We start from the raw sequence: 20,781 nt of genomic DNA, 5'->3' as shown, positions 1-20,781 counted from the left end.
ACAGGTGAATAGTATAATTAAAAAAAACAACAACAAAACAATGTAATCACAATAAGTCTATGCCAGGTAAGTACTAATGCTCTTACAAATGTTTTTGTATTTGAATCTTTAAATCAAAATGAATCAATATATGCAAATAAAGCTTTATATAATTGAATGTGCGTAACTCTGGATGGTGCTAGAATTAAAATGTTTATTTGTAATGATGTCATTTTAAATTTTTTAAAATGTCTTTTTATAATGTAAAATTATAGCATAAATTCAACAATTATTAACAATAATTACAATTGATAATTTTGTAATATCCTTCTAAATAGTGATATGAATGAAAATGTACAATTTTATATATTCACTCCATTTAAAAACACTTTTTCCCCCCTAAATACAAAAGGAAAAAAATAGATTTTGAAATGTAAACCATATTCAAAACGTTCCCATCACTGGAATTTGCAACCTCTGGTGTAATCCCGAACGACTCTTCACTGCCTAGATATGTGCACTACACACAACTCCGTTTACACCCTACCTAGTGCACTACGTGTCTAATAGAGAGCCGTTTGGAACGCGGAAAACAAATAGGATGTCCGGCAGAGCTGAAAATCCTCCACTGTCGAAGCCGAGACTTGGAGCTAGTCAGGGCTAGCTTTTAATGCTAATGCGAGTATAATAATAATAATAAAAAATATTAAAAATGCAGGTTTTAATTAATATCGCTTTGATTTTTATTTTGTTTGTCTCGCTTTTCGGAGGCATTTCCGCAGAGGGAAACGGAAGAGGTACAATTTAACGATATATAAATATAAATGTTATAAATAAAGAACGCTAGCTAGTGTTAGCCGGTTATCCTGCTAGCTAAGCTAAGTAAGTTGGTCAGTTTGCTAGAGTCGCTAGTTGACCATATAATTATAATAATATATAAACTATAAAATGCCTATGTACAAATATTGATGCTGTTTCAAAATATGATTCCCCCCGGAAAGCTGTTGTGTGTGTATATATATATATATTTTTTAAACATTTTAGCCAAACCCCAGTTAAATGAACCTAGTGAGCTCATTTCTGTTACCGCCTTTTTATATTAAAAAAGTAAAAAATGATAAAAAAAAAAAAACCAACCTAGTTTGCTTCTGAAACATTAATCAAGATTTTCATTCATTATACATTTCCGTTGAAAAATAAGAAGGTCTAAAGTGTAAATTCCAAATCGCTTCCATGTTAGTAAAGTACACTACAGGTCGTTGTTTCATTACGACACTATGTAGTGCGCCTAGATAGGAGACGAAGAGCTGTTCGGGATGCAGCCTTTCTTTAACTTCTGGGACCTTCTGGGACGTTCTGGGACGTTCTGGGACTAGTGCACTTTATTTTTAACACTGTTTGTATTTTAGGATTTGGGGAGCACATCCACTGGAGAAGCCTGGAAGATGGGAAAAAAGAGGCAGAAGCAAGGTGGAGTCCATGTTACCTACCGTTTTGGAGCGTATTATTTTCCTCTAGCAGCATGGCACACAGCGTGTTATTCCTCTTAAATCACAGCAGTTCTGCCAAATGTTAGAATTTTTATTTATTAAAGAAGGACACGTACGTTCTGTCCGCTTGTAGTGACGTTTACCGTCAGGGAGCGTCGGTGAAATGGGTTAGTTCCTGTTCTCGCTCGTGTAATAGCAGCTCCAGCGGATATAAAATGTCTAAAAAGTCTATATAAAAACCAAGATATGTTTGCATTTCCTGGTTGCGTAAGTATACACATCCTTTGCTTGTAATAATCAGCACTCCGTCTTTTTGGTTAAGAGTCCACCAGCTTAGCCCGTCTTGATCAAATTTGGCCATTTTATTCCACTCTTGCTTCCTTGTGAAAATGCCCCCAGATCTTCTAAATTGCCAGGAGGTCTCCTGTGCACAGCGCTCTTCAACGCGTTCCACAGGTTTCTGACAGGATTTAGATCCGGGCTGAAGAAGAAGAACGTGAAATTCGTCTTCATCTTCAGCTGTCTGTTATTCTAGTATTCGGAGCGATCTAGGGTGACTAGAACCCCAGTCCTGTCCGAAGAAATGCTGCCACCACCATGCTTCACCGTTCATATGGTGTTCTTTGGGTTTTTTTTGCCAAACATAATTTAGAATTATGCACAAAAAAAGGTTCTAACTTGGTCTCAGTGGACCATGAAACATTTGGCTACGTGGTTTAGTAGTCGGATGTTTTTTGTTGTTGTTTTTTTTTTTTTGAGAAAGGGCTTCCATCTAGCCACCCTACCCCATAGCCCAGACATATGAGGAACATGATATTGTTGTCAGGTGCAGGGAGTGTGGAGTACTTTCCAGATGTTCCTGCAGCTCCTTTAATGTTGCCGTAGGTCTCTCGGCAGCCTCCTTTGTTAAGTTTTTGTCTTGCCCTTACGTAAATCTTTGGAGGGATGTCCTGCTTTTGGTGATGTCACCGCGGTGCCCCATTTTCTCCAGTTGTTTTTCATGGCCTTCGCCATATTCCATGGTAGATCTAATGTTTTTGGAAATTCTTTCATACCTCTTTCCTGATCAATATCTTTTGATGTTGAGCTCCGGCACATGCTTTATTAGCTCTTTGGCTTCAGCAGTCGGATGAAACCAAGATGTCAAGGAAATCCTACAGAAACAGCCGATCTATATTTGGGATTAATCAGAATCGCTTCGTTGATGATAACTGTACGATCGTTAGGAACATTTTCAACACACTTAATTTTTTCATATTAAAAAATGTCTCTTATTGCACGTATTTATTTCTTTATTTATAAAGTATGATATTGAAATGTTCTTTCTTTCCTAATCCCTCGTTCTGCATAGTGGACTACCAGTAATGGTCATCATTCACAAGACCTGGTGTGGGGCCTGCAAAGGTATGTTCTCCCCCTCTCCTACTAAATATAAATAATAACGATACTCCTTCTACAATGCCGTATTTAGTCCATGTGTAAATGTCCGTGGTGCCGTTTAACTTCTGCAATCTTCTGTATGATGATTTAATATTAATGAGATGTTAAGATGTTTGTAGCTCTTGGTTCACCTGAAACTGTTCAGATTTGTATCTTTGATCCTGTGCTTCCCAAAAAAAAATAAAGCGCTGAAGCCCAAGTTCTCTGAGTCGAAGGAGATCTCCGAGCTGGCTCACAACTTCGTCATGGTTAACTTGGAGGTGAGGTTCTGTAATGCGCTCGTTTCTTTCCAGGTCACAGATGTTATTAAGGAACCTTTCTCACACTGAAGTTCATCAGCCGAGACACGGTTTGACTGGAGGCTTATGCTGCTAACAAGCTCGTAGCTTCCAGTTCAGACTCGCGCACAAGCCTATAATCTATATTCCACTCTATATTAAGTTCCATTCAATTCTATATCCTTTTCCTTGCTGTGCTGTGTATATTAAATTCCGCTCAACGTTCCAGTCCATTCAGTTCATTCTGTATTAAACACCTTCCTATAGTTTATATCAGATTCCATTATATACTCTGTTCTGTATTTTATTTATTTCCATTTCATTCTCTGTTCCATTCTCTTATTAAATTTCGTTCATTCTGTATTCCCTTCTAAATTTTATTACATTTCAGTCATTATATATTCTATACTCAATTCCATTCAACATAAAAAAAGCAGTCGTATTTTCTACCCGGTTCTAATTCATTCTATATTCTGTATTCCATTTCATTCTATATTAAATCACGCTCCATTCAACATTTTCATATACATTTTCGTTCTGTTCCTAATTTGATCAAATTCCATTCGACAACCTATTACATTTATTCATTCTGTATTATAAATTCCATTTAATATGCTACACTCTATTCCATTCAGTTTCTATACCGTATATCCTGTTCCTACAGTATCTTCCACCCCATTCTTCTATTTTTATATAACTGTACTTTCTATTCTGTTTCCTTAAATTTCATTTTCTATTTTAAATTCTGTTCCATTGTATATTCAATATTAAATTCCATTCTGTTCTATAAGCTACATTAGCCTCATAGTTCCAGTAAAAAGCTGTAAAATAAGGACGTGTCAGTGTATAGGCTAACAAATCGTCTGTATTTTTCAAAATGCTCATCTGTCGGAGTCAGCCAGTAGAACCGGGTAGAAAATACGACTGCTTTTATTAAAGCACAAGGTTAAAGTAGCAGTTCGTACTGATGATTTGAGATACTAGTGGAATAACTCTCATCCAACCAAATGTTCTTATTGTAAGGATGAAGAAGAGCCAAAAGACGATGCCTTCAGCCCAGACGGAGGCTACATTCCCAGAATACTCTTTTTAGGTAGGAAACTAGTTTACATCATTGTGTTTTTGTTATACTAATAATCAGCCTATGACTGAATATTTGTTTGAGTTTGCTTGGGGGGGATACTTGTGTATTAGAAACATGATATTTAAGTGTAGGATAGCATAATAATAATTTAGTAATTGACAGTGTATTTTAAGCATGTTGTTAATATTAAATCAACAACTAGAACAACATTTATAGTATTATGACATCTCGGTGACATCATGTCACGTTTATGATGTTGTCCAAGATTTTTTAAAAGCTCATCCTCTGAAAAAGTTGCTCTGCTTTTATTCTATCCTACTTTTTGTAAAATTTGGAAACCATGTCAGCGTAAAGACCCACGAAAGCTGGAAACACGAGGTGCGAACGTAATGCTCATTTTGTTTTCCCTCGTAGATCCCAGTGGTAAAGTCCGTCCTGAGATCACGAACAAGAACGGAAACCCAAACTACAAGTTTTTCTACAGCAACGCCGATCAAGGTGCGACTGTGCATGGAAATGAAGCCCGTTCTGAGAAATGAAATGCTGCTGGTCTTTGTGGCGAGACTGTGGGCGCAGTTTAAGCCGTTTCATTAGTGTTTCCCCCTTTGCTTCATTCCAAACATTCTGAATCTCACAAGCTTTCAGTTTTGTTTTGTTTGACGTGTTTTGTATTATGTATTTTCTAGATTTTTTTTGGATGTTACTGCTTACTCTTTTTGTGTTATAATGTATAATAAGGCAGCTTAAGTAGGTGAAATGATGCCAGAATGATAATATCTCCCGTTTGCGTCTCATCTGCAGTTGTAACCAGTATGCAGGAGGCTCAGGAGAAGCTGACTGGCGACGCGTTCAGGAAGTCACACCTGGGTGACGAACTGTGACGAAACGCATGAAGGCAGCCTAGCTAGCTCGCAGCTGGTACACCACACTCACTACTGCACCGTTTGGGTTCAGCCCTAAACCTCGACACCTCATTTCAGCCCACAAACTTCCAGAACCCCATCTGTGCTGCACCAAAATCATTTGTTTGCTTTGTCTGTAAAAACAGCATAAAACGAACCGAAGCGGACTCGTTCAGCGTCCGTCGGCCAAGGGTGCTACAGAATTATTTTTTTCCTCCCAGAGGTGTATATATACACATAGGAATTTACTCGTAGGCTCTGTTCTTTATCACGCCTTCATCTAGCTGTTAATCACGGAGCAATACGTTCACATGGCTCTGGGACTCGTCCTGATTTTGTTAAAATGCTGAGCACACCATGAGATGATATGTGGGATATCACGTGCTTCCAGGCCACATCTTTGTGTAGTGGAGACTCCCATGAAGAAATGGCCTTATTAACCTTCACTATTCTGTTCTAGTATAGACTGATCCCAAACATGGGCGATTTTTATATTTATGATCTTAAATAGTCCTAAAATTGACCTAAAATATATTTCTTATCCTGTGAAATTTCTGTAAGCCAATCCACAATATATGGATTTGCCTCTGGTTTTGTAAGACTTAGGGTTTTTATTGTGAAATGTCTTTAAATGGAAACAGGAAGTGACACAAATGGGTGTTTAATGTGGTTGCCACACTTTTTTTTTTTTTTACATGGATGTATACAGCCAATAGTACAATTAAAGCTGGTACTTGATTGATTAACGTTATCGAGTTTTGCGTCTCATGTTTGTGAGATGATGTTCGTACACCCCTGTATTTTACAGCAGCAGAAATGAGCAGGAAGCACACACAAATCAGCACAATTTTTTAGTGATTTTATTGAACAAATAAATTAAAAGATTACAAATCTATCCAGCTATAAAATTACAATGACTATTCATATACTGTACAAAAAAAGTTAGTTTCCAAAAATCAAAATCACCCTTTGTCTAATGTTACTATAACAGCATCGTTTCATGCTAAAAGGTATAAATATCTTTTTTATAAAATCAAGAGGGATTCGTGTAATCCTTCATCAGGCCAAAACCGCAAAGACATTTAGACATGGAATCTGAAGTCCTTTCACAAAAACAACATTTTCCAGCATTATTAGTTATTATACAAAACACAATGAAAAAAAAAGACGACTAGGCATGTGCTGATGTTAAATATGTTTATGTGAATTTACAGCTATAAATGAGGCAAAAAAAACAAGGTTTCACCTCAGGAGCGCAAAAGTCTTCTCGAGAATACAAGATAAACGGTCCATCATAATATAGCGCATGTTAAATATACAGATTTGTTTTAATATCAGCGCATGCCTTCTAAGAAGTACAGTTGAGACACAGTTGCAGAAGAAAATGAAAAAAAGTGTAACTTTAAAGTGCCCTAAATCACTAATTCATGGCAAATCATTCATGTGACTATGGCACATGTCCTGATTTCGCTGGGAGACGTGTCCATGGATCAAGTGTAGGATAAATCTGATCAGCCTGTTATGGAATAATTCACCTCGTGTTAGTGAGCTTCAGATAGCTCCTGCTGGGAAAGGGTGGTCTTGTTGACTCAGGTACTCTGGAAATTTATTTATGTATTTAAAAATCAGGACTATCACTACAGTTACGTATGGAATTATCTTATCTTCTATAGAGCACATTTCCTGTTTTAGGGCTCGGTGATGTAATTGAGCTCATGAAATAAATTCGACGACGCAAAACAACGTTGACATCAAGCGACTTGCGTCGATCATTTTTACACGATGTTGGCAAATTAAATTACAATAATTTATTCAAATTTTAAAAAAAAAAATGCTATTATTGAGACTTAACAGTGCTGAGCTGAGCTATTCGGGCGGCTGCGTTCCAAACTCCAAAATATAAACAGCTAATGTCATTACACTGACAATATCAAAATTTAAAATGTACCTGATACAAAAAGTTGTAATTAATGCTATCCAGGTGAATAAGTACACTCTGAGTGAGCTATAGTGTGTGTATGGTTTTTTTCTGAGATCACAGTGATATCAAACAGCACCTCCTTCTACGTAGCCCTTGCTGTTTTATCTAAACGTTATCCCAAGCTGTACTGCCTTGTGTTGGAGTTAAAAGCGTCCCTGCTTGGCATCTCCGATGGCTCCCCAGACGTCAAACACGAACTCGTCGGGGAAGGCAAAGTCTCCCAGAGCCTCGTCCAGAGCCATGGCGAACTCGTCTGGGTTCACCTTGTCTCGTCCAACCTCCACCATCGTGGCCGCTGCGGGAGAGAGAGAGACGGCGTTTTAACGAATGTTCGACCTTTTTACAATATTTCGTTTCTCTGATTTTGTTTGTACTGCTAATATAGGAGTTCTTATAAGGTAATAAGGTCAACAAGCCTCCGCTCAGTCTGTCACTGAACAGAACAAGGTAAGCGTAGAGGACGTTCACCTAATTCAGTGTCCCGAATGCCCATGTAGCTCTCGAGGAGGTCGTCCACTTTCTTCACCGCCTTCTCTTCAAACTCGGTGGGCTGCACAAGGAGTCCAGCATTAAAAAAAATAAAAACCACACACAAAAATGACCAAAATTAACTCAAACAGTGACCTGAAATTTTCTCACCATTTCCTCGACGGTAGCCGGGCCTTTGGAGCGGAGTCTCAGAGTCTCTCGACCCGTGCCGATCCGGTTCTCCCCCTGAGGCCTGGCTCCTTTTGATCTCGGCTCTAGCATCTCTGTAATAATAAAATCATTACGGCCTCGATTTCATACAAAAGTCCGAAAAATCAGACACCATTCTTGTGAAAGTCCATCACGTGATCAAGTCTGCACCCGTGCTGTCTAAAGCTCTATTCGGACAGGATTAAGTTTGCACAAAGTCTACGCAGATGTCGCCTTGTGTTCAGCCTCGTCCAGATGTTAAACACTTCTCAAAACGTTAAACGAAAAATAGATGCTTTAGAAGACGCACTTATCACTATACACTTGGTCCGGGCGGTAAAACCTTGACTACACCTCAGCTCTACCTGGGGAAACCAGTGTCTGTTCTATACTGCTGCTTGAACGCCCTTATTGTGATGGAGCATGATCACATGCTGCGTTTGTAGAAAATTCAACCATCCAGAAACACTCTCCTCCTGTGGTCATTTTGTTCCTTCGTTTAAAAAAAACTAAAAGTGATAAAACCTTACCAAAAGCCTTCATAGGTTCGATCAGCTTGAGCTTGAAGGACTGATCTTTCGGCAGATCCTTGAGCATGCGGGCCACTTCATAGTGCCGCGTCCCAACAATGTTCTTCCCGTTGATGCACTCGATGTGGTCGCCCACGCAGATCACCTTCACGCCGTCTGCCACGCTGCCCTCCTTTATACGCTACACACACATGCAGGAAAATGTTGGGTTTTGCATAAAGTACAAATACAGCCATTCAAATGAAGACCAGCCAAATACAGCCATTCAAATGTACGCACAACGAACTGCAAATTACATTCTAAAATGTGTTTCATTTGTTGTGTGTCATTCAGCATGGTGTCTGCTCCTGCTTGTAAAAGCAAACTGATCCACAAAGTTTACTCTAATAATAATAATAATAATAATAATAATAATAATGCAAAGCCGCATTGGGCCTGGATTTCGAGCCGTCGCCCTCGACAACACAAGATGGCAGCCTTTTCCTCTCCTCTCAACAACACAGGAAGTCGTGTCCATATTCCACTCATGCTAAATGCACAGGCAGTTCAACAAAATTCATGTCTAATCAAGGTTTTCATCAGAACATCAGCCAACTTTGTACTATGCATGGCCCATAATGCACCGCACACGTTAATGCGGAGGAATGGTTGCGTGGTCAGCTTACAAAACCAAGACCCTGGAACCATAAAATTCCCCCGCTCTCTCTCTTCGATATTTTAAGAATTACACAAAGATCTTCATTTAAGTCAAAACCAGAAAAACTTTAAAATGTTTGATACTTTCTCAAAATAAACTCTCGAAATATTGGGATAAAGAACTTATAATACAGAAATGTCGACCTTCTGAAAAGTATGTTAAATTTATGTGCTCGATACTCGGTCAGGGCTTTAATCCTTTTACAGGAATTACTGCATCAATGCGGCGTGGCATGGAGGCAATCAGCCTGTGGCACTGCTGAGGTGTTCGGGAAGCCCAGGTTGCTTTGATAGCGGCCTTCAGCTCGTCTGTATCGTTGGGTCTGGTGTCTCTCGTAGATTCTCTGTGGGATTCAGGTCAAGCGAGTCGGCTGGCCAAACGAGCACAGTAATACCATGGTCAAACCAGTTACTAGTAGTTTTGGCACTGTGGGCAGGTGCAGAGTCTTGCTGGAAAAGGAAATCAACATCTCCATAAAGCTTGTCAGCAGATGGAAGCATGAAGTGCTCTAAAATCTCCTGGTAGACGCTGCATCGACTCTCGACTTGAGAAAACACAGTGGACCAACACCAGCAGATGACATGACCCCCCAAATCATCACTGACTGTGGAAACTTCACACTGGACTTCAAGCAACGTGCCTTCAAGATTCCCTCTCCACTTTTCCTCCAGACTCTGGGACCTTGATTTCCAAATGAAACGCAACATTGACTTTCATCTTCCCCGTGATTGTGGTTGTGTGTACTGAACCAGACTGAGAGATTAATGGCTCAGGAATGTACCGTTATCGCAACCAGAGATCGCGATCTACCAAAAACCATTTTTGAGATGGAACTCTTTCACTTGGGGACGTGTTGTACCTTGACGAAAGCGTATCCGGCGCCGTTGTCCGTGATGGTGAGGCCCAGCGCGTCCTCGGCCTTGAACACCTCCACCTCCTTTTTGAGGCCTTTCACGTGAGCGAAGATGAAGTCCTCCAGACCTATCTGGCCTCCCAGCAACTTCTCCATGTCGATTTTGTGCGTGTTCAGCGTGCAAAACAGGATCTGTGACGAGAAAGAAGAAAAGAAAAAAAAAAGAAAAAAAAAAAAATCAACATACACAACATTAAGCAGCTTCTTCTGGAAAAGAGTAAAGAACCGTGTTAAATATTTACGATCAGAATGATGAAACATGTAACTCCAGCTCCATAGCATGCAATAATTATGAAAGGTGGTTACAGTATGAATTTTTCAAAGCTTAAGATGAAATTAAAAAGAGTCCACAGCACTGAATCAAGGCACCATCCGGACCAAATCATTTGTTTATTTTAAAATTAATAGTTGTATCAACAGAGCCATGAGCGTTGTGCTGGAACTCGTATGCATGCAAATCATTTCATTTCCCTAAGAGAGGTTCCTGTCCTGGACACCATACTTCATGTCCTTACTAGAACATGAACTATTTTAACCTTTACTACAGTTCATACAGTGTATATTACCCATAATGCACTGTGAGAGTGTTATTTTAGTTTTAAAGGACAACACATCACACTTTTTTTTTTTTTTTATCTGTTTCTAGTTATATTTAACGTTGTGGAGGGGGGACCCCGCAGTTTGTCATGTTACTGAGAAGTTAGAGCTTTACCATGCTGACACTAGAGACTCCTTCCTCCTTCCACAAACGTCTCCGCAAGAAAACTTCACTATGCCAGCGAGTTATGCACGTTTTATTTAATCCGCTTCTGTGAAGCAAGCGTTTTGTATTACATGAGGAATAATCAGGATGAGATTACGACACTTTTTTTCTGTCGAAATGGGTTAACCAGCGTCGAAAGAGCATGATATCTGGCAACCTTTTAACATTTTAACGGACGTTCTAGCAGGCGCTTGTTCGTTCCACTCGTCTCGCGCTAATATTACAACTCTATAAATACATTATGATGGTCGTGGGCTATTAATACAAAAAAACGACACAACGAGTACGACCGAAGCAGGGTGCGTTTCAAAAGCTCATTTGGCTTGCTTCCAGCAGGAGATCTTAAAGATCTTCCAACATGCCCTTTGAACTTTGAAAGACAAGGTACAATGTGTGCGGCCGTAAAAAAAACAAACAAAAAAACCGGACTGTATGAGTTAATCAGAGCTCCCTTTGGAGGCAGAGGGAAAAAATAAAAAACGAAAAACCTTGGCCTGTATTCTGCTCTTTGTGTATTGCAAGCTCTCTGGACACACATCAGCTGACACACACACACACACACACACACACACACACACACACACACACACACACACACACACACACACAGGCGCGTTTCCCTTGGTTACCAGAGCGTATAAAGAGGCCTGGATTAAAAAGGAGCAAGGGTTGGGGCGGTGGGGATTTTAGAATGGAAGAACTCACTAAACACACAAACACTGTTATGTGGCGAATTCACAGACGCCTACAGAGCAGTTGCTAAGGCCGCCACTGACATCACAACCGCCTCTCCTCTCACAGACACGTCTTAAGAGCACAGGATGTTCCTCTCCTCCATTCTGACGCAACACCCATAGTAGGAAAAGCTCCAGTCTCTCACACACACACACACACACACACACACACACACACACACACACACACACACACACACACGCGCGCGCGCACTCACGAGGGCCAACACGTTTGCAGAATGCTTCCTCTCCAAATACTGAAAAATTCATTGTAGGAACCATTCAAGATGAACGAACGTAACGTTGCTCGCAGATTTTGATGAATCGGAGTACGCGTTGTTTTCAAAGCGGATACCAACAGTGCGTCCACACCTGAACTGCCGCAAGATGACGGCTTGGACATTGTACCTCCACAATTGCTTAACTTATCTTTCACACTGTTCGTTCTGGAAATCATTAGTTTATTAGCCAACAAACCGGCATGCTGCTAAGCCCCATGTTTGGGTTGGGCAGGAAATCAAAAGTTACAAGCGGTAGCTGATATAACGTATCGTTATGTGGTGTTCGTTCCTCTCGTTGTACATTAAAGATCTTATTCAAGTCTGGTGCATCCTGGTGTCATCTCCAACTCGGGTAAAGCGACGCACACACACGCATCTGGCAGTCCACATGATGGACAAGAAACCATGATTCATCAGACCAGGATGCCTTCTTCCATTGCTCCATGGTCTAGTTCTGATGCTCACGTGTAGGAGCTTTTGGATGTGGACAGGGGGTCAAGCATGGGTGCTCTGACCTTTCTGCAGTGTGTTCTGACTCCTTTCCATCAGAACCAGCAGTTTGCGCTTCAGTAGCTCTTCTGTGGGATCGGACCAGACAGGCTAGACTTCGCTCCAAACGCACATCAATGAGCCTTTGGCGTCCATGACCCCGTCACCGGTTCACCGGTTGTCCTTCCTTGGACCACTTTTGGTAGATACTAACCCCTGGGTACCAGGAACACCCCACAACACGCTCTGACCCAGTCGTCTCGCCATCACAGTTTGGCCCTCGTCAAAGTCGCTCAGATCCTTACGCTTGACCATTTTTCCTTCTTCCAACACGTCAACTTCAAGACCTGACTGTTCACCCGGTGCCTAATAAATATACCCCCCCTCAACAGGTGCCGCTGTAACGAGATCACGTTATTCACGTCTCCCGTCAGTGGTTTTAACATTATTGCTGAGATTATATTATATTTTTATATTTTTATATATATATATATATATATATATATATATATATATATATATATATATATATATATATATATATATATATATATATATATATATATATAGCACAAGCCTAAACCATGCCATATTAAATTCCTTATTTGCCTGGTTATTTTTTCATTCATCCATTTTAGGTCACCTCTTATCTTGGTCAGGGTCATGATGGGGTTTCTGATGCTGGCACACTAATTAGCCAAAACAACAACAAGTTGCGACAACAGCAAGTTCAGCCTTTAAACATTAACCGGGTTAAAATGCTGATTCTGGCACGAGGCTTTGCACAGGGAAGACTGCTGAGCGGCTTATAACGTGACCATGGGAGTGGAGTTACAGCAGGCAGGAATGCGCATCAGCAGTAATTCGTGAACAATCATTAGCCTGAACCACCATGACGCTGGGAACGAAACACGTTACACTCGTTAATTATAGACAAGGTTTAGCGTATATCCGTTTTCTTCCTCAGTGGTTGGGTTTTTTTTTTTGGCTAGTTGGGAAATATTTGAGATTTTGAACACCTCAATTGACCACAGAGGTCACATTTACACCGATCAGTCATAACGTTAAAACCACCTGACCCTGGTTCTACCTTTCTATCCGAATCATACCCTGATAAAGATTTTAACCACACCCCCATTACATGTCCAGTCGAACACGTTTCCAGTTGGAAAGACTTTAACGTTAACATGCAAATTAGCCGATGGCGTTCGAACACCAACTTTTGGTGGTGTTCCTCGCTTTTAAGATACAATGTCGTTTTTAATTAACGTTTTCTCACTGTGGACGTTCGCTGGAGCCCACGTGTCGGCTTTTCGGAGGGGTTTCGGTTGTTGAACGTGGCTCGGAGAAACGTTTTATACGTGTTTAACGTGTTCGCGTAGCTGACATCACGTAATGGGTTGAGAGATCGGATTTCAAAATGCTGCAAATGTGTCTCGGGTGCATTTACGCTTTTGTCTTTATGTGAACTACCTTCTTCCTGAAACGTGAAACGACCAAGTGTAAACGAGGTGCTAGTGTTTCCAGTTCATTTGAAACGTTCCACAGCTACCACGAGTATCATACATTTTCCGCATTTTTTTTGTTGTTTTTTCTTCCCAATGTTCTTTTGGCATAGCTCAAGTACACACGATGCACAGTATCTTTATTTTTATGAAAATATCAGCAGCAGCCTAATGGAGGTTGTTTAGGCTGTTATTTTTGGCCTTTCTGCCCCAACAGGTAGCCATTTTTTATTTTTAAATCCTCAATCGTTATCATGTTAGTATTCTAACCCACACGTCGTTTCAGCACGTGTTAAAGGAAACCTGCCTCGACACCACAGCGTGACATTCTGCTTCTCTTCATGCTTCAAAATCTCTCTATCACAGCCACAAGAAGGCGGAACTGCTGTAAAGGAGGAACAAAAGACAAGAGAGTAAAATATGCGCATGGGTGGAGGTAGCAGAATATTTTGTTTCTGCCCGGGGGGGGGGGGGGGGTGGTGGTGGTGTTAGAAACAATATACAATGTCTTTAAGCAGAGCTGAGACCTGAGGAGAAATCTCAGGAGACTACATTAACCATAAGCCTGGTACTACGTTCATAAAACAAGCGCCGGGGGGAGGGGGGGGGGGATTAAATACTTGGATCATTTATACATTTCTTAATTTCTCTGTCATAACCAAACCGCTTTGATATCAATATCAAAGTCAAACCTGTGTTGTCATGACAATCCAAATCGCCTATCATGAAAACGTCCTCAGCTATCGCGAGATCTTCCTCACAGTATTACCTAACTGGAAGACTGAGGTCAGTTCATCAGAATGGTGAATAGGGTTAGGGTTGGTTATTTCACGTCCTGATGTTTTCACACAGGTTTTCTCCATTTCACCGCGTCCTGCTTCTGAAGCTAAAGTACACAAGATGGCCGACGCAGTCCGACAAAGCCGGCATTCAAACTCTAAACAAATGAGCTATCGCTTGCGCTAAGTGAAGTCGCAGAGAGCTCCTAATAAACAGACTTTGCCCAGTGCAGTAAAGTCAAATCGCAAATTACAGCACGCTCGGGGACAGGAAGTCCACCGACCGAGGACGTGTCCCAAACCACACCCGAATCACTCTACAACCTGTCTTAATAGGGGGAGCTATCCGTTACTATAATCAATATCATGGTATGTGCTATACACCACGATAACATGTAGTCATCTTTAAAACTGTCGCATGAAAAAGTTCAATTCTACAATATTTATTACGTGAACCGACTACAGGTATATCCCCTTATTATTCACACTCGCTGATCCAAATCGCTGCCGAAATATCTGTAGGCGAATTTTTTATGTAACCTACGTTCAAATTGTTACACCATAATCCAAAATTATGAACTAAACCTGTTGAAAAGTAACGAACGTTCGTTGTTCTAAACCACATTTCTGACCTGTATTTCCAAAATTTTTACAGAATAAATTATTTTCTCGGCTCGTGGCGATTGATGACAGTATCTAAAATCACGTCAGTCTGAGATTCGGTCCATCTTCTGTTGGAAAATGTGTCGTCTTTGCCTTTGTCTGATGCGTCTTAGCATTCCGCATCTTGGCATCTAAACTGATAACGACAATTTCCTTTGTTAAAAACAAACGCAATACGTTTTATTAAATAAAAATAGTAACATCTTATTTATTTAGTGTGTTCTTTAACAAAGAAAAATGTGTCAGTGTTGATCGGTCCCTCCAGGAATTGTGCGATCGCGGAAATTTAACGCAAAAAAAACAAGCGAACAGCGCAATATTCGGAGGAGCTTGCGATTTTCCGCAAATTTGTGGCCGAGACGTGTCACGTGACATCACCACAACGCGTGTTCATCCAAAGCCCTCTTCAATTCATGTGCGTCGAACATGAGTACAGTTAAAAGGTCACATTTACCAACAAACATCATTGCTACAGACTGTGCGAAACCATTTCGTGCGATTGCGATTTCACCGATTCGAGTGGATTTCCGCAGCAAATTTAAGCATTTTTGGCCACAAAATTCACAAAAAAAAACCCCAACATGAAATCCTGTACGGACTGCTTGATAATTGTGAGGTTTTGGAAGAATTGTTGGAAGGAGTCTCCAGTGTCAGCGCTTAGAGCCGAACTACACAGGAAAGACAAGTTTATATTTTTCCTATTTTGCGAATAGTTTTTGTTCGGGAATGTAAAGAAACGAATGTTTATAGACTAACTTAACGTTAAATGTAACAAAAACCGGATAAAAGTGACTCGTAGTTAAAATAAGTAAATAAATAAATAAATAAATAAATAAATAAATAAAAGTTCATTGTCGGCAAATGACCGTTACGAAAGAAATAAACGTTTAACGTGCCGTTATGGGAAAATAATTGACCTCTGGGTGGTAACAGTGACTCCGCCCTTTCATTGATCAAGTCAGCCCGCTCCCAAGCATTAACAAACACTCAAATCTCTCCATGGACTATATAATACTGTTGTAATTTCTAGGCACAACATCCTTTGATTATATGCTATAATATTTTTTATCCGCCCCCCAAACACAGCCATCTTGCTATGCATTTGTACTGTTTCATGAAGTCAGCTTAACAGAATACCTGCACCGTTATATAACGTTTAATATTCGGACACGAGTTTAGACATGGCTGAGAGTGTTATCACCGTTTGCGCAGGACGTGAGGGACTTCCTGTGAAAGCCCCGAGCTCGCAATTCAGCCAGCGCTGGTCATTTAGCAAAGCCTCTCTCTTGCCCCGTTAAATAACCTGTGAAGAGGACAAGCCTCAAAACCACATCAACAACACACAAATTATATCAGATATGACTTGATCATGTCATGTTTTTAAACTCGTTATCGTGATGCATTACATATTCAAATAGTATCCAAAGAAAAGAAAAGAGGAGAGAATTCTCCTCATTTTAGAGAGTTAAAGAAAATTAAGATGGCGCAACACCATTGCTAGCAGGATGCTAGCTTTATTACCAAACCTGGCTAACTGACAATTACATCATATTTAGCCAAATGTCTGTTTGCTTGCTAGCTAGCTTCACATAATAGAATAATTAGCATTAAGTTAGTTACCTTGGAAACTGGTTTTTACAGAATCATACATATTTGTTAGCAAACATGGCTAATTGTGTAAAGCTGTATTTTAGTATTTTAGACTGATGCTGTTTGAGCTATCTATGTTGAATGATGAAATATAATTAAACTCTGCTTTGTGTGGCCTTTTTTTTTTTTAAATAAACGTTTTGCTAGTTCTGTGTCCGTCACAGCTTGTTAGCTAATCAATATTGCAATATTGTGTATAGTGTAAAAGTCTCCACAGTTAGCGTCCTTATAGTGCTTTTAAAACATTTCTGCTTGTGCCATTTACACTTTGGTATAGCTAGCTGAATGTTAGTTCACTTGCTAGCAACCTTGGCTACTGATTTACACAGTTCATCGTATTTGTTAGCAAGCTTTGCTGTAGCTGCTGGTGAGGTAATTAACATTAGCTAGATGAATTAATTACTGGCTATCCTGAGTCCAGGGCTAGATTAAGTTAGCTTGATGCTGTAGGTTAGCTAATCTTGTGTGCATATGTGTGCGTGTGTAAATATTTAACAGCTGTATGTTTTTCATCCAGTTAGTATTAACAGTTCTGTAAACGTTAAATTACGACACGTCATTAAAGAGCCATGAAACACTAAACTGCATTCTCTGAGATTTTAACAATGGTGTTCGTATTGCACATCATAAAAGACAACGTTAGCATCCGTTGGTTTTAACTGTAGGAGAAAACCGGTTAATTTGGAGCTTTTTTACCCCGCCGTTTTTGTCTTCCGGGTTTAAAATCTACATCGTGACGTACTGTAGTACTTCGATGACGCGTCTGTCTCTCATAATTATTCATGAGACTGCGTGTTCTTATCCTATGAGAAGACGCCATCTCTTCATTGTTCATGACATTAGCCTGCGGGCTAAGCTAAAGGCTAACCTCATCGACCTGCACTACCAAGCTTATCTCTAGCTAACATACGGTCTCTGGCGAACAAGATGGACAAACTACGGCTTTGGATATACGTAAGCCTACATTTATGTGTATACAATTATTACGAAATTACGATTAATCTAATGTGTGTAATATATGTAACAGGACATTCAGTTACTTTTAAAAGGAAAAAGCAGACGGTAGTCAATTTATTTCATTGGACTTTAACTTCGCCAGCTGTAAAAATCCTCACACTTTACTCCTGATTTTTACTGAGATTCGGCATGGGCCACTGACAAGAGAACAGATGCTTCCCCCCCCCTTCTTCACCTGCCTTGCCATGCCCACTTCCCTCCCTTCTTCTCACAGCCATCCATGCCCATTTAAAATTGCATTTTTCAAAAAGATTGTGAGGTGGACTTGAGTTCAGGGTCATGACCCTTTAAATTCGGGTTTGTGTGGCGTTTTTACAATATTTTGAGATTATATATATATACACATATACATAAAATATAACGTGTTGCTTATAGTGTACCTCATTTCCAATCCAATATGTTCTCGGCACCGTGATGGTATAATGGATAATGGTATAATGGATCTTGGCGTATTTACACACTACTCACACATTACCACGGCGTACATTCCGTGTTTGTTTTCCACGCTTCGTCGGTTAATAAATGACTAACACTCCTAAAACTCAACACGTCATGCTGTTTGCCTTCCAGTAAAGTTTTGGCACCTCACACCCACTGAGCCTGATGACCTGCTCGACTGGTTTCAGGGATTCATCTGGAATGAATAATCGCCTTTTTATACACTCTAGCGTGTATCTACGATGATTCGATAGATAATATTTAATAGAGAGATAATATTTACCCCCCCCCAAATTGGCATTGTTTTAACATTTTCCTCTTTTCTCATGTGAGGGCGGTGTGTATTGGTTAAAGATTAAACGTGTACGACAAAAAAAAGAAAAGAAAAAAAGAAGGTGTATCAAAAGGGTTTGCTAAATCTATAATGATCAAATCAACACACCCCTCAAGAATCAAAGTTCTGTGCATAGTTCGGATGAAAAGAACCAGAAGGAAACACCTATGGCGAACTCTTCTACAATAGCATCCAGGAATAGCTCTTGTAGCTAAGTACAGTCCATTTCTGTAGATTAACTCGTGTTTTAATGGTGCATTATATCCACGTATTAAATGGTAGAAAAGGTGAACCACCTCAGTGATAAAGAAAAGTACAAGATCAGGACGCATTTTTTTTTGTTATTGAACTCCATATTGTTTTCCACTTCGTGCATGCTTTCTGTTCACACAGTTTGCTGAAACTGATTGTAAACTACCTTTACAGCCTTTCTGGGTAAAAAGTCTAACAGGTGTACACTTAATGGGGCATTTTTCTGGAAAGTGTAAAAAGGTCAATTCCTAAAATTATGCTCCCTTTTTTGTTAAGCTCGTGCACCTTTCACCTGTGCTCTCAGGTCACACTTTCTTTGTACTCGTGGTGCTTGTTTGGGAATAATTTGCCCTATTTTTTTTTTTTTACCTCTGATGAGCTGAGATTGAACGCCTCAGCGATTTTGGCGTACAGCTCTTTGACGTTGCTGAAGCCCTCGATACGGCCGGTGGGGCTGCCGTGGGCGAGCTGCGTGTGGAACACGAGTTTGGGGCGCAGGTTTGCTGGTGGTGGCGCGAGCCCTCCGCTGCCTCCTCCGTTCATCGCCGCGCTCTTTCCCGCGTGCCCTCCGCCGCTTCCACCTCCACCTCCTCCACTGACCTCCTCATTCTCCACCAGGCTCGAGCTCTCCCGCGACTTCTTCTTCTTCCGCAGGCCCAACGGCATCGCGTGCTCCTCACCGAGGAATCGGGAGCGGATGGATGGATAGATGGAGGAGGAGGAGGAGGAGAGAAATAAATCCGCGCGGCAGGTACGGAAAGCGCGAGCCTAACTACAGAATTAGAGTAAACAACCTGTAGAGGTTAAAGTGATTTGTTTTCTCTCCCCCTTTAAAACAAACAAAACAAAACAGCTCGGGAACCGAAAATCTTACCGACAAACGAACAAACCGGAGAATCCAAATGTCAATAAACAGGGAAGCGCGTTGCAGCGTTTTCCCATAAACTCTAACCGTCGGTGCGCAAAGGTTTCACCGGCGCCGAGTGCGCATGCGCACACACACGCACAGCGGCGTGCCTACGTCATACAGAAACTCATTTACCTGCGTCAGGTGTGCCACATGCGTGTGATCATTAATGCTCATCAAACAAATATAACAACCACCTAACTAACTTTAAAAATGTGTTCAATTGACAACAAACTTTAATAAATAAGTTACAGAAAGTGATTACCTGAGTGAGGTAAATGATCTTCATATGATTATTACTGCTAACAAAACAAACATATGTATAACAAACACACACATATAGATAGATGGATAGATTAATGTAAGATTAAACAAAGAAAAACAATGTGTTAAATTGACTACAAACAAACAAACATAAATGATTATATATATATATATATATATATATATATATATATATATATATATATTAGGCTACTACCTAAGCATTAATGCAATATATTTAATGTATTTTTAATGTACTCATAAATCAAATAAATACTGGATATATGGAAATGCTTATATATATATATATATATATATATATATATATATATATATATATATATATATATGACAATGTTGTAAACTATGCAGTGTGAATATTGTGAGCTTAACCGTGAGTATCGGTTCACACCTGTATCATGTTGCAGGTAAACATGTGGCGTCCCCTAGTGGACATGACATGTCTATTACAGCACCACGCTCAACATCTGTACATCTCGACGCTCTCGAGGTGGAAGTAACTAAACTGTACAGTAATAAATCTGTAACGTTTTACCCTGTAACCCTTTAACGATTCAAAATATAAATAATATAATAATACATATAAAACATTTGTTTAAAAAAAAAAAACGCAGACCACTTGGCAGGAATTTGCCTTGTGCCCGATGCTCCCTGGGATAGGCTCCAGGTTTCCCCATGACCCTGAAAAGGAGTAAGTGGTAGAGAAGATGGA

The 20,781-nt window shown here is 40.2% G+C and overlaps 2 protein-coding genes across 2 annotated transcripts; one reads left to right on the top strand and one right to left on the bottom strand.

Annotated features, from left to right (window-relative positions):
- Positions 1 to 595: 595 nt before the first annotated feature.
- txndc12 (thioredoxin domain containing 12 (endoplasmic reticulum)) lies at positions 596 to 5,924 on the top strand. Its single transcript, XM_053628441.1, has 7 exons — positions 596 to 776; positions 1,389 to 1,449; positions 2,821 to 2,873; positions 3,096 to 3,169; positions 4,211 to 4,280; positions 4,686 to 4,769; positions 5,073 to 5,924. The coding sequence occupies exons 1-7, from the start codon at positions 692 to 694 to the stop codon at positions 5,150 to 5,152; spliced, it is 507 nt and encodes a 168-aa protein (XP_053484416.1). The 5' UTR covers positions 596 to 691; the 3' UTR covers positions 5,153 to 5,924.
- Positions 5,925 to 6,011: 87 nt separating this feature from the next.
- Positions 6,012 to 19,936, bottom strand: gipc2 (GIPC PDZ domain containing family, member 2). The gene is made up of 6 exons (XM_053628440.1): positions 19,247 to 19,936; positions 9,919 to 10,104; positions 8,363 to 8,543; positions 7,794 to 7,906; positions 7,623 to 7,704; positions 6,012 to 7,449 (listed from the first exon to the last, which is right to left on the bottom strand). The coding sequence occupies exons 1-6, from the start codon at positions 19,541 to 19,543 to the stop codon at positions 7,298 to 7,300; spliced, it is 1,011 nt and encodes a 336-aa protein (XP_053484415.1). The 5' UTR covers positions 19,544 to 19,936; the 3' UTR covers positions 6,012 to 7,297.
- Between the last annotated feature and the right edge of the window lie 845 nt (positions 19,937 to 20,781).

The sequence above is a fragment of the Ictalurus furcatus genome, chromosome 7, assembly GCF_023375685.1.
Source record: "Ictalurus furcatus strain D&B chromosome 7, Billie_1.0, whole genome shotgun sequence".
Classification (NCBI taxonomy): domain Eukaryota; kingdom Metazoa; phylum Chordata; class Actinopteri; order Siluriformes; family Ictaluridae; genus Ictalurus; species Ictalurus furcatus.
Note: the sequence above shows the minus strand (reverse complement) of the source record. Positions and strands in the feature narration are given on the sequence as shown.

Bases quoted from the DNA above. Each gene is read 5' to 3' on its own strand.
- txndc12 (XM_053628441.1), top strand. From the start codon at position 692: ATGCAGGTTTTAATTAATATCGCTTTGATTTTTATTTTGTTTGTCTCG. The intron at 777-1,388 runs GTACAATTTAAC...TTTGTATTTTAG, and splicing joins CGCAGAGGGAAACGGAAGAG to GATTTGGGGAGCACATCCAC. The intron at 3,170-4,210 runs GTGAGGTTCTGT...TCTTATTGTAAG, and splicing joins TCGTCATGGTTAACTTGGAG to GATGAAGAAGAGCCAAAAGA.
- gipc2 (XM_053628440.1), bottom strand. From the start codon at position 19,543: ATGCCGTTGGGCCTGCGGAAGAAGAAGAAGTCGCGGGAGAGCTCGAGC. The intron at 8,544-9,918 runs GTACAACACGTC...ATGTGTGTGTAG, and splicing joins CCGGATACGCTTTCGTCAAG to CGTATAAAGGAGGGCAGCGT. The intron at 7,907-8,362 runs GTAAGGTTTTAT...TTATTATTACAG, and splicing joins CGAACCTATGAAGGCTTTTG to AGATGCTAGAGCCGAGATCA.